Source organism: Procambarus clarkii, chromosome 40 (genome assembly GCF_040958095.1).
Source record: "Procambarus clarkii isolate CNS0578487 chromosome 40, FALCON_Pclarkii_2.0, whole genome shotgun sequence".
Taxonomy (NCBI): domain Eukaryota; kingdom Metazoa; phylum Arthropoda; class Malacostraca; order Decapoda; family Cambaridae; genus Procambarus; species Procambarus clarkii.
In genome coordinates, this window is record NC_091189.1 from 18,744,168 (window position 1) to 18,761,804 (window position 17,637).

At 47.3% G+C, this 17,637-nt stretch overlaps 1 protein-coding gene across 2 annotated transcripts in view; it reads right to left on the bottom strand.

Moving 5' to 3' along the window:
- Positions 1-17,637, bottom strand: part of LOC123757763 (neuroligin-3) — an 80,069-nt gene that overhangs the window by 35,583 nt on the left and 26,849 nt on the right. For both annotated transcript variants that reach the window (XM_069338801.1, XM_069338800.1), the window contains exon 2: positions 852-1,049. In XM_069338801.1, coding sequence (XP_069194902.1) covers positions 852-993 — 142 coding nt within the window. In that variant the 5' untranslated portion in view covers positions 994-1,049. The remainder of the gene's footprint in view (positions 1-851; positions 1,050-17,637) is intronic.

Consider the following 17,637-nt stretch of genomic DNA (forward strand, 5'->3'; position numbering starts at 1 on the left):
CCCACACTAACCAGGACCATGCCCCGGGGCACTCTACACTGCGACACCCACACTGACCAGGACCATGCCCCGGGGCACTCTACACTTCGACACCCACACTCACCAGGACCATGCCCCGGGCACGGTGGACCCCTTGGGCACCCACCTTCAACTGTCTTCCCCCTCGTCACAAAGCAATATTTGGGGACCAGGTTGAAAACCTCTCAGCAGGTGGTGCTGTTGGGAAGTAAGGTAAGGCTTAAGATGAAGTGTGGGAAGGGAGCGTGGCGGTGCTGGAGGGTCAGAGGGGCTCTCGTCCTCCCTCCACCACCCTTCACAAAGAGACGCTCTCATTTAAGCAACATTATTTACTGGCATTGTTTAGCATTTTTGTATCTGGCTTAATACACGGCGCCCCGAGGCGCTCTGTCTGGTGAGTCCATTGACTCAAGGAAGCTCAGTCTGGAGTGTAAGTGGATTCATCTGGTGGTAAGGGTGCTTCGGAAAATTTTGGCCTAATTATAATATATATATATATATATATATATATATATATATATATATATATATATATATATATATATATATATATATATATATATATATATATATATATATATATATATATATATATATAATGCGTTTTAGGCAAAACTTCAAAATGAACCAATTTCACCTTGTACAATGTTTTTCTTACTGAAAATACATTTTAATACGTCATTTTTCTTTGGTAAATCTAACTTAGTAATCACACCTAACAGTAACATGCCAAGTACTAACCAAATGCAACATCGTACTGGATGGCAATATTATATAATACACAGGACAATATTACTTGACCACCTGGGTAACAAGAACCACCGCCAACTTACTCTTGGGCACGGCTTTGGAGGTCATGAGGAAGTTGATGCAGGCGGCCCCGGTGCCGTGGCCGAAGATGGTGACGTTCTCGGGGTCGCCGCCGAACTCGGCGATGTTCTCCTTGACCCAGTGGAGCGCCGCCGTCTGGTCCATGAGGCCGTAGTTGGTGATGGAGCGCAGGTATGGGTTCTCGTTGGTGTTGAGGAACCCTGCCGGAGGGAAGAGGGCAGTTAGTGAGGTCTGAGGGAAGGGGGCAGTTAGTGAGGTCTGAGGGAAGGGGGCAGTTAGTGAGGTCTGAGGGAAGGGGGCAGTTAGTGAGGTCTGAGGGAAGGGGGCAGTTAGTGAGGTCTGAGGGAAGGGGGCAGTTAGTGAGGTCTGAGGGAAGGGGGCAGTTAGTGAGGTCTGAGGGAAGGGGGCAGTTAGTGAGGTCTGAGGGAAGGGGGCAGTTAGTGAGGTCTGAGGGAAGGGGGCAGTTAGTGAGGTCTGAGGGAAGGGGGCAGTTAGTGAGGTCTGAGGGAAGGGGCAGTTAGTGAGGTCTGAGGGAAGGGGGCAGTTAGTGAGGTCTGAGGGAAGGGGGCAGTTAGTGAGGTCTGAGGGAAGGGGGCAGTTAGTGAGGTCTGAGGGAAGGGGCAGTTAGTGAGGTCTGAGGGAAGGGGGCAGTTAGTGAGGTCTGAGGGAAGGGGGCAGTTAGTGAGGTCTGAGGGAAGGGGGCAGTTAGTGAGGTCTGAGGGAAGGGGGCAGTTAGTGAGGTCTGAGGGAAGAGGCAGTTAGTGAGGTCTGAGGGAAGGGGCAGTTAGTGACGCCTGAGGGAAGGGGCAGTTAGTGACGCCTCAGGGAGGGAGGGAGGGCACACTACCAACGACGGTAGTGTGGCCTGAGGGAGGGAGAGAGGTAGGGAGGGAACAGGTAGTGTGGCCGAAGGGAGGGAGGGAGGGAGGGAATCTACAGAGAGGGAGAAGCTGTGGACCCAGTAGAGGTACTGTAGGAGCCTACGATCATGAGGGAGTAATCGTAATTTGCATATATCTAGCATTAGACGATAAACAAAAATACAAATTATATAATACATTAAAATACATCATTATATTAAAAATACAAATTCATATATATATATATATATATATATATATATATATATATATATATATATATATATATATATATATATATATATATATATATGCAAACAAAAATGCCTCATCATACCTTAAGCATTACCTTCACAAGCACTCCCGCCCCCGCCCCCCCATAGTTCATCAATACTTCATATAGGCTCAACAACCCTCAATATACCACTATACTCCCCGACACACACTCACAATATACCACTATACTCCCCCGACACACGCACTCACAATATACCACTATACTTCCCCGACACACACTCACAATATACCACTATACTCCCCCGACACACACTCACAATATACCACTATACTCCCCCGACACACACTCACAATATACCACTATACTCCCCCGACACACACTCACAATATACCACTATACTCCCCCGACACACACTCACAATATACCACTATACTCCCCCGACACATACACTCACAATATACCCCCCCCCCCGACACAGACTCCGTAGCCTCCCTCTCTGCCCCTGCTCTCAAGTTTGCCTAACAAGACACAAGTTAGTGGGGTGAGGCCGGATATTAACAGAGTAGCCAAGTAATCACCAACCAGCGTCAACTAAGCGTAGAGCGACAGCTTCCACTAATCCCTGTTAACCCCACAAATTAATCTGTAGAGCCAAGTTTGTTTACGTTTTGCTACGAGTTGGTAATACGGATCTTAAAATGCTTACTTTTTGACTTGCTTTACACATTTCAGACAGGATTTAAAGGCAGTTAATTTTCTAAAGTATATTACAGTATTTATGCAATCCCAGTACAAGAGATTCCTCTGGATTTTATATTATATATATATATATATATATATATATATATATATATATATATATATATATATATATATATATATATATATATATATATATATATATGACAATGTCAGACCACGAAGGAAAAATGAAACAAGAAATTTCCTTAAGTACTTTCGTATATTAAATACATCTTCAGAAGGTTGGACCTTCTGAAGATGTATTTAATATACGAAAGTACTTAAGGAAATTTCCTGTTTCATTTTTCCTTCGTGGTTTGACATTGTCACATTCTTAATCACGTGTTTATTTTCGTGATATACACATATATATATATATATATATATATATATATATATATATATATATATATATATATATATATATAGTACAGGCAAAAAAGTGTCACAATGAAAACAAAAGATGAACGATAACTTACCAACGACGAGATGAAAGGCGAGAAACGCCGAAGAACAAACTGAAGACTAAGAAAAAAGTAATAATTCCAAGAAAAAGGAAAGATAAGAAAGGAGGGCCATCAGCGCTGAAGGAAGTGCCAGGGTGAGTGACAGGCAGGAGGCGGGGAGCCTCTCCACCTACACAACAGGTATTTAGAGTGGTGCCGCCAGGGAGGAGGAGGAGGAAGGGTGCCAACTGGCCAGGAAGGATGGGGATAGGGGAATGTGAGTGCCGTGAGTGCCACACTGGACATGTCTGGACACTCTGGACGGGGGAGAGACAAAGGACGTCGCCGTGTCACCAGTATGAGGGACAAGGCCGTGGAGGACGCTCGTTAGAGGGGCTGCCATCATCAGTAGAGTCGTTAGTGCACAGGTGCCATGGTGGTCCTCATGCAGTAATGGCTGAAGATGGTGAAGGGTGTGGCTTGAGACATGCTTGAAAGGTAGGTAGTAGAGAATGGGGAGGGAAATGGTAAAGATTCTAGGTAGGAATTCTGCATGGCGAAAAATATACCTATCAATACATGTTCACTTCAAGATTCTCATATTTTATTATATATATATATATATATATATATATATATATATATATATATATATATATATACATATATATATATATATATATATACATATATATATATATATATATATATATATATATATATATATATACATATTTATATATATATATACATATTTATATATATATATATATATATATATATATATATATATATATATATATATATATATATATATATATATATATATATATAACTGAAAACTCACACCCCAGAAGTGACTCGAACCCATACTCCCACAACTGGTATGTACAGGGACGCCTTAATCCGCTTGACCATCACGACCGGACATAAGGAAGTGATAGCCGAGGCTATATGAACCACTTCCCCGCCGGCACTCGGATGGTAATCTTGGGCATAGCATTTTATCAAATCACCTCATTCTTTGGGGCACACGTGAGGAACACAAATGCAAACAAGCCTGAATGGTCCCCAGGACTATATACAACTGAAAACTCACACCCCAGAAGTGACTCGAACCCATACTCCCACAACTGGTATGTACAGGGACGCCTTAATCCGCTTGACCATCACGACCGGACATAAGGAAGTGATAGCCGAGGCTATATGAACCACTTCCCCGCCGGCACTCGGATGGTAATCTTGGGCATAGCATTTTATCAAATCACCTCATTCTTTGGGGCACACGTGAGGAACACAAATGCAAACAAGCCTGAATGGTCCCCAGGACTATATACAACTGAAAACTCACACCCCAGAAGTGACTCGAACCCATACTCCCACAACTGGTATGTACAGGGACGCCTTAATCCGCTTGACCATCACGACCGGACATAAGGAAGTGATAGCCGAGGCTATATGAACCACTTCCCCGCCGGCACTCGGATGGTAATCTTGGGCATAGCATTTTATCAAATCACCTCATTCTTTGGGGCACACCTGAGGAACACAAATGCAAACAAGCCTGAATGGTCCCCAGGACTATATACAACTGAAAACTCACACCCCAGAAGTGACTCGAACCCATACTCCCACAACTGGTATGTACAGGGACGCCTTAATCCGCTTGACCATCACGACCGGACATAAGGAAGTGATAGCCGAGGCTATATGAACCACTTCCCCGCCGGCACTCGGATGGTAATCTTGGGCATAGCATTTTATCAAATCACCTCATTCTTTGGGGCACACGTGAGGAACACAAATGCAAACAAGCCTGAATGGTCCCCAGGACTATATACAACTGAAAACTCACACCCCAGAAGTGACTCGAACCCATACTCCCACAACTGGTATGTACAGGGACGCCTTAATCCGCTTGACCATCACGACCGGACATAAGGAAGTGATAGCCGAGGCTATATGAACCACTTCCCCGCCGGCACTCGGATGGTAATCTTGGGCATAGCATTTTATCAAATCACCTCATTCTTTGGGGCACACGTGAGGAACACAAATGCAAACAAGCCTGAATGGTCCCCAGGACTATATACAACTGAAAACTCACACCCCAGAAGTGACTCGAACCCATACTCCCACAACTGGTATGTACAGGGACGCCTTAATCCGCTTGACCATCACGACCGGACATAAGGAAGTGATAGCCGAGGCTATATGAACCACTTCCCCGCCGGCACTCGGATGGTAATCTTGGGCATAGCATTTTATCAAATCACCTCATTCTTTGGGGCACACGTGAGGAACACAAATGCAAACAAGCCTAAATGGTCCCCAGGACTATATACAACTGAAAACTCACACCCCAGAAGTGACTCGAACCCATACTCCCACAACTGGTATGTACAGGGACGCCTTAATCCGCTTGACCATCACGACCGGACATAAGGAAGTGATAGCCGAGGCTATATGAACCACTTCCCCGCCGGCACTCGGATGGTAATCTTGGGCATAGCATTTTATCAAATCACCTCATTCTTTGGGGCACACGTGAGGAACACAAATGCAAACAAGCCTGAATGGTCCCCAGGACTATATACAACTGAAAACTCACACCCCAGAAGTGACTCGAACCCATACTCCCACAACTGGTATGTACAGGGACGCCTTAATCCGCTTGACCATCACGACCGGACATAAGGAAGTGATAGCCGAGGCTATATGAACCACTTCCCCGCCGGCACTCGGATGGTAATCTTGGGCATAGCATTTTATCAAATCACCTCATTCTTTGGGGCACACGTGAGGAACACAAATGCAAACAAGCCTGAATGGTCCCCAGGACTATATACAACTGAAAACTCACACCCCAGAAGTGACTCGAACCCATACTCCCACAACTGGTATGTACAGGGACGCCTTAATCCGCTTGACCATCACGACCGGACATAAGGAAGTGATAGCCGAGGCTATATGAACCACTTCCCCGCCGGCACTCGGATGGTAATCTTGGGCATAGCATTTTATCAAATCACCTCATTCTTTGGGGCACACGTGAGGAACACAAATGCAAACAAGCCTGAATGGTCCCCAGGACTATATACAACTGAAAACTCACACCCCAGAAGTGACTCGAACCCATACTCCCACAACTTCAGGCTTGTTTGCATTTGTGTTCCTCACGTGTGCCCCAAAGAATGAGGTGATTTGATAAAATGCTATGCCCAAGATTACCATCCGAGTGCCGGCGGGGAAGTGGTTCATATAGCCTCGGCTATCACTTCCTTATGTCCGGTCGTGATGGTCAAGCGGATTAAGGCGTCCCTGTACATACCAGTTGTGGGAGTATGGCTTCGAGTCACTTCTGGGGTGTGAGTTTTCAGTTGTATATAGTCCTGGGGACCATTCAGGCTTGTTTGCATTTGTGTTCCTCACGTGTGCCCCAAAGAATGAGGTGATTTGATAAAATGCTATGCCCAAGATTACCATCCGAGTGCCGGCGGGGAAGTGGTTCATATAGCCTCGGCTATCACTTCCTTATGTCCGGTCGTGATGGTCAAGCGGATTAAGGCGTCCCTGTACATACCAGTTGTGGGAGTATGGGTTCGAGTCACTTCTGGGGTGTGAGTTTTCAGTTGTATATAGTCCTGGGGACCATTCAGGCTTGTTTGCATTTGTGTTCCTCACGTGTGCCCCAAAGAATGAGGTGATTTGATAAAATGCTATGCCCAAGATTACCATCCGAGTGCCGGCGGGGAAGTGGTTCATATAGCCTCGGCTATCACTTCCTTATGTCCGGTCGTGATGGTCAAGCGGATTAAGGCGTCCCCTGTACATACCAGTTGTGGGAGTATGGGTTCGAGTCACTTCTGGGGTGTGAGTTTTCAGTTGTATATAGTCCTGGGGACCATTCAGGCTTGTTTGCATTTGTGTTCCTCAGGTGTGCCCCAAAGAATGAGGTGATTTGATAAAATGCTATGCCCAAGATTACCATCCGAGTGCCGGCGGGGAAGTGGTTTATATAGCCTCGGCTATCACTTCCTTATGTCCGGTCGTGATGGTCAAGCGGATTAAGGCGTCCCTGTACATACCAGTTGTGGGAGTATGGGTTCGAGTCACTTCTGGGGTGTGAGTTTTCAGTTGTATATAGTCCTGGGGACCATTCAGGCTTGTTTGCATTTGTGTTCCTCACGTGTGCCCCAAAGAATGAGGTGATTTGATAAAATGCTATGCCCAAGATTACCATCCGAGTGCCGGCGGGGAAGTGGTTCATATAGCCTCGGCTATCACTTCCTTATGTCCGGTCGTGATGGTCAAGCGGATTAAGGCGTCCCTGTACATACCAGTTGTGGGAGTATGGGTTCGAGTCACTTCTGGGGTGTGAGTTTTCAGTTGTATATAGTCCTGGGGACCATTCAGGCTTGTTTGCATTTGTGTTCCTCACGTGTGCCCCAAAGAATGAGGTGATTTGATAAAATGCTATGCCCAAGATTACCATCCGAGTGCCGGCGGGGAAGTGGTTCATATAGCCTCGGCTATCACTTCCTTATGTCCGGTCGTGATGGTCAAGCGGATTAAGGCGTCCCTGTACATACCAGTTGTGGGAGTATGGGTTCGAGTCACTTCTGGGGTGTGAGTTTTCAGTTGTATATAGTCCTGGGGACCATTCAGGCTTGTTTGCATATATATATATATATATATATATATATATATATATATATATATATATATATATATAGCCCCTCTCGACCTTTATGCTTAACATACAGGTGTATAGCATTTATTAATATACCTCAGGGGGTCCTTCACCAAGGTAGGACAATATTCGTTCTGTGATCTCCTATAAACTCTCTAATAGCGTTATTGTAGAGACAAAAAGTATGGTTCTGGCAGCTGGTATTGTGAGTGCAGTTCTTGACAGCATAAAAGACCCTCACAGCGGCGGGTATGTTAAAAACTGGAGTACACCCCGACGCTCAGGAGACTACGGTAACCACGACTACAAAATGAGTTCTGGCATAATGTGCCGTACAAGTAATTTAAGAAACCTGGCCCAAGGTATCGTTCAGAAACCAAGCTACAAATGAGACCAAAATTAATGTATCCTCCATACTGGGGTTCCAACTATTTATAATAATAATAAACGAAGAATGTTTATTATTAATAACACGCATTTCTAATATAAATAACTAATTTAATAATGAAGCATAATCAAGGGGAACACTTCATGTGTTGAGGAAGCGGACCCAGTGTTGCAAGCAGGCCAGACGCCCACACCAAGCACCCAGTGTTGCAAGCAGGCCAGACGCCCACACCAAGCACCCAGTGTTGCAAGCAGGCCAGACGCCCACACCAAGCACGCAGTGTTGCAAGCAGGCCAGACGCCCACACCAAGCACCCAGTGTTGCAAGCAGGCCAGACGCCCACACCAAGCACCCAGTGTTGCAAGCAGGCCAGACGCCCACACCAAGCACCCAGTGTTGCAAGCAGGCCAGACGCCCACACCAAGCACCCAGTGTTGCAAGCAGGCCAGACGCCCACACCAAGCACCCAGTGTTGCAAGCAGGCCAGACGCCCAAACATCCTTAATTACACCCACCACAAACGTTGTTGTGTTCAGACGCCAGACTTGACGGAAGGAGGGACGGAAAGGAAAGGGATGGAAGGAGATGAATGGAGATGGAAGGGAAATAGAAGGGCAAACAAGGGAGGGGGAAGTGAGAGAGGCAACTTTGAGGGGATGGTAGGATTGTCAGTCTCTGGGTGCGTGGTTGTATCTTGTGTACGTGTATGTGTATGTGTATGAGTGTTTCTTGGTAGGGTGTGTGGGTGGGGGTTGAGGGCCGTGAGAACTTGATCCGGTGTAAGTGAAGCCCAAACAACTTGGAGCGCGTCGCCTCGTGATGGTCAGCTGCACCGGTAACAGCTGACCATCTCTTTACACGGGTGAGTACATTAGTAGATGAGTTCTGACTCCTGTCAGCAGGCCGAGAGCTTTCCCTTCCCATAGCTCACGGTAAGCCTTACCCACTATAGTTTCCCCTGGAACACGACCCATAAATCGGTAAGCAACTAGGTACCCAATTACTACTGGGTAGGTAGTTGCGAACTGTTAAGCATTGGCGCCTAATCAAACTTCTCTGGCCAGGACTCGAACCCAGACCAAATAGGCCGCCAGGCAGGTGGTGGGGTATAGGGTGGGGGGGAGGGGGTGAGTGTGTTACCAGGGAAGGTAACTGCTGGTGAGGTGAGGGTGGTGTCCACGCGGGGGTCAGCAACAAGTACTACTCACAACAGAGACCTTGAACACTTACGCGCGAGAAGACGTAACAATCCACGTCACATTAGTGTTAATGTATTAGGAATCCCACCAGCAGCAGCAGCAGCAGCCCCACCACCAACAGCAGCAGCAGCAGCCCCACCACCAACAGCAGCAGCCCCACCACCACCAACAGCAGCCCCACCACCACCACCAACAGCAGCAGCAGCCCCACCACCAGCAGCAGCAGCAGCCCCACCACCAGCAGCAGCAGCAGCAGCCCCACCACCAACAGCAGCAGCCCCACCACCACCAACAGCAGCCCCACCACCACCACCAACAGCAGCAGCAGCCCCACCACCAGCAGCAGCAGCAGCCCCACCACCAGCAGCAGCAGCAGCAGCCCCACCACCAACAGCAGCAGCCCCACCACCACCAACAGCAGCCCCACCACCACCAACACCAACAGCAGCCCCACCACCACCACCACCCCCACCACCAACAGCAGCCCCCCCCCCCCACCACCACCACCAACAGCAGCCCCTCCACCACCACCACTACCACCACCACCAACAGCAGCCCCACCACCAACATCAACAGCAGCCTCACCACCACCACCAACAGCAGCAGCAGCCCCCACCACCACCACCACGAACAGCAGCAGCAGCCTCACCACCACCACCACCAACAGCACCACCAACACCACCACCAACAGCAGTCCCACCACCACCACCACCACCACCAACAGCAGCCCCACCACCACCACCACCACCAACAGCACCACCAACACCACCACCAACAGCAGCCCCACCACCACCACCACCACCACCAACAGCACCACCAACACCACCACCAACAGCAGCCCCACCACCACCACCACCACCACCAACAGCACCACCACCACCATCACCACCACCAACAGCAGCAGCAGCAGCCCCACCACCACCACCACCACCACCACCAACAGCAGCAGCAGCCCAACCACCACCAACAGCAGCCCCACCACCAACAGCAGCAGCAGCCCCACCACCACCAACAGCAGCAGCAGCAGCACCACCACCACCACCACCACCACCACCACCACCACCACCACCACCACCACCACCAACAGCAGCAGCAGCCCAACCACCACCACCAACAGCAGCCCCACCACCAACAGCAGCAGCAGCCCCACCACCACCAACAGCAGCAGCCCCACCACCACCAACAGCAGCCCCACCACCACCACCACCAACAGCAGCCCCACCACCACCACCACCACCACCACCACCAACAGCAGCCCCACCACCACCACCACCACCAACAGCATCAGCACCACCACCACCAACAGCAGAAGCAGCCCCACCAACAGCAGCAGCAGCGCCACCACCACTACCACCAACAGCAGCAGCAGCCCCACCAACAGCAGCAGCAGCAGCCCCACCAACAGCAACAGCAGCCCCACCACCACCAACAGCAGCAGCAGCCCCACCAACAGCAGCAGCAGCCACACCACCACCAACAGCAGCAGCAGCCCCACTACCACCAACAGCAGCAGCAGCAGCCCCACCACCACCAACAGCAGCAGCAGCCCCACCACCACCAACAGCAGCAGCAGCCCCACCAACACCAACAGCAGCAGCAACAGCCCCACCAACAGCAGCAGGAGCTGCAACAGCCCCACCAACAGCAGCAGCAACAGCCCCACCAACAGGAGCAGCAACAGCCCCACCAACAGCAGCAGCAACAGCCCCACCAACACCAACAGCAGCAGCAACAGCCCCACCAACAGCAGCAGGAGCAGCAACAGCCCCACCAACAGCAGCAGCAACAGCCCCACCAACACCAACAGGAGCAGCAACAGCCCCACCAACAGCAGCAGCAACAGCCCCACCAACAACAGCAGGAGCAGCAACAGCCCCACCAACAGCAGCAGCAACAGCCCCACTAACACCAACAGCAGCAGCAACAGCCCCACCAACAGCAGTAGGAGCAGCAACAGCCCCACCAACAGCAGCAGCAACAGCCCCACCAACACCAACAGGGGCAGCAACAGCCCCACCAACAGCAGCAGCAACAGCCCCACCAACACCAACAGGGGCAGCAACAGCCCCACCAACAGCAGCAGCAACAGCCCCACCAACACCAACAGCAGCAGGAGCAGCAACAGCCCCACCAACAGCAGCAGGAGCAGCAACAGCCCCACCAACAGCAGCTGCACACAAACACTGTTACAGTCCTACTACAAAACCACCACGACTCTCTCATCTAAGCTTCCTCTAAAAATCCCCGCCCATAAGACTACCATTAATTCTCTTGTTGATCCTCCGGGTCTGACCTTCCCTAAGTCTGCAGTTTCCAGTTTCCAGCGATGTCGCTATTAGCGCCAGCTCTGGAACTACCTCGCCTGCTCAAATGTTATCTTTAACCGGTGACAAAAAAAAACCATTTACATAAACTGATACTCATCGATAAAAGATTAACTTAGGCGCCAGCTCTTGTACTGTGATGGGCCAGGTGGCTGGCTGGAGATAGATGCTGGGATGCTGAAACAAAAGAAGGTAGGATGTTTCAGCAAGAAAAGCAGTCGTCAGGTGGGACACTTCAGTAGATGTCGTCCCAGGTGGAATATTTCAGTAGATGTAGTCCCAAGTGGGATACTACAGAAAGGATAGCATCCTAGCAGCACATTTTCACAATACCCCACAGATGGCACGAGTCCCCTCAGAAGAGGCGACCTCAAAGCCCGCTATTTCCCCCGGTAGAGCGCTACGTGTGAGGAGGAGGATTCCCCCAGTGGAGATAGCGCCATCTCAGGATGCTGCAGGAAAATAAATAGCCCACCTTTTGAAGAGATTTCCCCCGCGAGAAATATCACCTTGTGAAAATACTTTCCCGGGAGAAATAAGCTACCCATCCCACCCTCCCCTCCAGGAATATTTCCCCAGGAAAAATGGCTCCCAGGCGACAAAAGAGACGTCCCTATCAACTTGTCGATACCGGCTGAGGTGGAAGTGAGGGAGGGGCTGGTGACAGCAGGTGTGAGCTGTAATACACAATCTGCTATCTGGCAGAGAACATCGGAACTCACAGTGTAATTTCTCTCTGAATACCTCAGGGCTCTCAGTGTTTACACCTTCTTGGACTGTATCTACGTACACTGATAATACCCCAATACCCACTTAGTCAACCCCCCACTACACTGAAAAAGCAACAATTTGTTTATATATAATATTATATATTATAATATATTATAATATATAATAATATATATATATATATATATATATATATATATATATATATATATATATATATATATATATATTATATATTATTATATATATATTTATTAGACAGTGTCAGACCACAGAAGAAGAATTGAAACAGGAATTAAATATTTTCGTATTTAATAATACATCTTCACAAGGGCGAAGATGTATTATTAAATACGAAAGTACTTACGGAAATTCCTGTTTCAATTCTTCTTCCGTGGTCTGACACTGTCACATTTTTCATTACGTGTTAATTTTCGTGATTTACACACACACACACACACACACACACACACACACACACACACACACACACACACACACACACACACACACACACACACACACACACATTTTTGTGATACACGAGACTTGTATAAGCGTTATGTTGATCCAATGCTGTAGGCGGAGCAGATGTGGTTGGAGATGTTTCCTATCACCTAATGCGTCTGTTCACCTAGCTGTAAATAGGTACCGGGGGTTAATCTTGTTTTGGGGTTTCATCCTGCGGAGGGACTATAGTTCGACCTGGAAAGGAGGTGTGTGGGGGGGGGGGAGACTTCAATATAAGCCTAACAGATATACTAAGATGTGTCATGCAACGTCTCCCAAGCTTCCTTAATAGTGACCAGCACTTCACGTGTGTGTGGAAATGACTTCAAAAGGTTAATGTGACTTCGGATAAAACGAAAAATGTTGTCTTCGGTTTAAGAGGCAGAGCGCATAGCCTCAGCTGGCGCTGGGTGGGATGAACCACCGGGTCCACTTTTAAACATTTTGGTGCAGGTGTTTATCCAACTTGGTCTCCACCATCTTGCACAGTACTGCAAGAAGTGTCTCTTGGTAACCATTTCTGCACAATGTTGTAGAGTTTGATTCAAGGTCACTGGGGGTTAGACTGTTTGATAAGTTTAGAATTTTGCTATAAATATCCTCACTGTGTGCTGCATGATCTATAATTGATAAAAATAAAGTAAAGGGCGATTTTTACGAGTTCTTTTTTACTTTTAAACATGCTACTAAGGCCACAGGCACACCAGGCCGAGTCTCCACAGCCGTAGCTAATGTAGGTCAGTTGCCACAGCCACGGTGGTCTGGTATTTGGCTGTGCGCGCCGGTGGAGGGTTATTAAATTCACCACAACATCTTATACTGACTAACCAATAAGTATACTTGAGCACTAAGTTCACTACTAACGTCAATATTAAGTGTATAAACATCAAGAACCAGGTCACATCTCTCCCTGTACATATTTAAACATAATTTAATAAAGTAAGCCTAGTTTGCTTAGAATATTTAAATTTCACAAGTTTAATAATTAAAATCAAGTAACAAGATGATTGTTGCACATGCCAACAAACTTATTATTATATTTGAGGAAAATTGAAGACTGTCAAGAAGATTTGTATTATTCTTTAGCGTTCTCAGAGTTCTATATGTAAGGGAACATCTCTGACCCCCGGAGCTGAGAGCAGCTCCAGGCCCCCACACCACCTGGAGGCCACTCACTAGTGTTGTGGTGGAGGCTGACTCCATACACAGTTTCAAATGTAGATATGATAGAGCCCAATAGGCTCAGGAATCTGTACACCTGTTGATTGACAGTTGAGAGGCGGGACCAAAGAGCCAGAGCTCAACCCCCGCAAACACAACTAGGTGAGTACTCACTAAACTCTGCCACAGAATGTACACCAAAACAACAATCACATCAAAACCTAACATAAGGAATAAAGGAAATTGTAGAAAGTCTATTGGTCCATTGGGAGCCGGTCGGCCGAGCGGACAGCACACTGGACTTGTGATCCTGTGGTCCTGGGTTCGATCCCAGGCGCCGGTGAGAAACAATGGGCAGAGTTTCTTTCACCCTATGCCCCTGATACCTAGCAGGGGCTGCTAGGTATCACGGGCTGCTTCCTGGGGGTGGAGGCCTGGTCGAGGACCGGGCCGCGGGGACACTAAAGCCCCGAAATCATCTCAAGATAACCTCAAGATCTCAAGATAACCATTCACAATAGTTAATATATATACCCAAACGAGCTCTCGAATGTTTAAACTAAGCTTGAAACAATGCAGCAACCCCGGGTCTATCGTGTTCCGCGGTATTCACTAACGGAAAGGGGAACTACCATATCTTCAAAGCAATCGTCATTTCCTAATCTAAATTTATCAAATTTGTGTCCATTATTCCATGTTCTATTTTGGCTGACATATTTAGAACCTTAATAATATTAATATCCGTTTGTAGGCTTTAATCCTATTACCCTTTATTCGCCTCCTTTCATGAGGGTTTTTATATTGTTTTTTTTTATTCTCTCTCTCTCCAAAATGGAGGTATTGTAATTCCTTATATCTACTTTCTCATCCTTTTCTGTTCATTTTCTAAAGAATTAAAAGAATTAATATATATCCTTTCTAATATATCTTTGAAAGAAGCCTTTAGGATTTGCCTTTGCCTGCCTTGTTAAAGCATTATATTACTCTCAATGTGAGCATTGTAGCATCAAATATAATGACAACCGTTATTAACACTACAAACATTTCTAGCAGAACAAGTTGTACAAGAACCACAGACCTAACTCACTGTACAACCTCAAAGTACACACGCGCTTCCAGCATTACCACACACACACACACACACACACACACACACACACACACACACACACACACACACACACACACACACACACACACACAACAACCAACAGCCCGTACAAGATAAACGCTTTTACAAAGCTCTTCTGTAGCTAGAGATGCACACAGAGTACCAGGCGACTGGACGCGACGGACGCCTCAAGTATCACGCCAGGTGAACAACGGTGCTGACTGGAGGGAGCACATTATCTTATATAAATGTTACACTCCTGCGTAACACATTGTGCCTGAACACAATGGATAAAGTTCCTCTAACTTGTGTCCCATCGCACCACAGAGCGAGTCACAAATACAAACATGCCTCTCAGAAATACAATCAGAGTCAGAAATACAACCAGCCAAGATACCATTAACAACCGCTGTAGTGGCATGTACTCCTACACTAACAACACCTTCACGTCAGTGCATACAGTCCCTCAGCTGGCCACAGGCAATACACAAAAGATTCCATCGTTGTTTTAAACTTCTTCATACGAGGCCGCTCTGACCCCCCTCTCTCTCTCCCTCTCCCCCCCTCTCTCTCCCTCTCCCTCTCCCCCCCCTCTCTCTTCCTCTCCCTCCACCCCTCTCCCTCTCCCTCCACCCCTCTCCCTCTCTTCCCCCCCTCTCTCTCTCCCCCTCTCTCTCCCCCCTCCCTCTCTCTCCCCCCTCTCTCTCTTCCCCTTTCTCTCTTTCTCTCCCCTCTCTCTCTCTTCCCCCTTCTCTCTTTCTCTCCCCTCTCTCTCTCCCCCCCTCTCTCTAGCCCCAGGCATTAAATCCTCAGACGTCTAGTACCACCCGAACACAATACGAACAATCCATCCAAGCCACAAGCCATCCCCCCCTCCAAGCCACAAGCCACCCCCCCTTCCAAGCCACAAGCCACCCACCTCCAAGCCACTATCCACCCCCCTCTCCAAGCCACAAGCCACCCCCCTCCAAGCCACAAGCCACCCCCCTCCAAGCCACTAGCCACCCCCCCTCCAAGCCACAAGCCACCCATCCCTCTCCAAACAGCACCTCCCTCTACCCCAAGGCATAAAATCCCCAGTCGGCCAACGCCACAACAGAGAGCTCCCAGCTCTCTCCTCTCCACACAGCCACGACACTCCATCGCATCCCCAAAAGCGTATAAAAATTCCTGCAGGCTTACAATTGGGTCGTTTTGCCTTGCGGTCGGTACGTGTGTCGGCAAGTTAATGAGATTTTCCACAAGACACGCACGCAGCGACCAGCCCCCAAAGGTCTCCCGAATAGAGCGGGATATTTCTGTCTTAAACATACAGTTGTGTCTAAGTAGAGGATGGGAGGACGAGGGCGGACGGGAAGCAGAGGGCGGAGAGGAAGTTAGGTCTCTGTGTGGTAATGATCTCACACACAGTTGAGAAATATTTCCGAGTTAATATCACAGAGCTTCCCGTTTACACCTGCTCTAGAGGAAGGCGGTGCTAGAGGCGATGTTTGTTGGTATGTGTGAAGAAGAGAGACATGATCTGGTTTTAATTGTGTGATATCTATGTTTAGTTTTAGATGTTTAGATGTATCTATGTTTAGTTTTAGATGTTTATGTTTAGTGTAATATCTATGTTTCTAGTTTAAAGATATTTATGAAAGAAAGCAACTGATTAAACGTTGTTAAAAGCACAGAGAGAGATAAGGATTTGGAACCAGATATGAAAGCGATGAGGGCCTGTTACTATTTCCAGAGAAAGAATAGGCTTGAGTATATAAAAGCAGATATCTCACATTACTGTGGGAGTGTGGCTAGTATGCAAACTTGATAACTCACCCGAGTACGGAAACAAGATTTTCCAATCTTTCGTCAAGATTTCAAGACATTCACAAGGATCGCAGATGTAATAATTCGAAAAGAAGACATTAATACAGTTTGGGCCACGTGACGTCAGATAGTGACAAGAATTGGAAGGAAACAATTTATATACAAAGTTATTTTCCGGATGAACTAACGTAAGTTTATAGCATTTTGTACTCAATTTGGCTCAGGCACCATTTATCTATAATAAATATCCGTTTTGTACAGGTAATTATTTAAATTAATACATTAAATTTAGCTGGGAATGGTTCCAAAATTAAACTTACTCTTTGGCGAGAAAAATGCTTTGAGAATTAGGCCAATCAAAATGATAATTATTTCAATAATAAACAATTTAGCATTCGATTCAGACCCTGTCTTACCATTATACTTTTGTTAAATTATTTTAAACATAGGTTTCCCGTATTGGCCAATGAATACTGTATTTAAAAAATAATAATACTATACTGAATAAAAATACCATTTTTTTGGATGGACCTGTTTCTGATTTGCCAGAACTCGCAACCAAGTAATTCAGAAAACTTT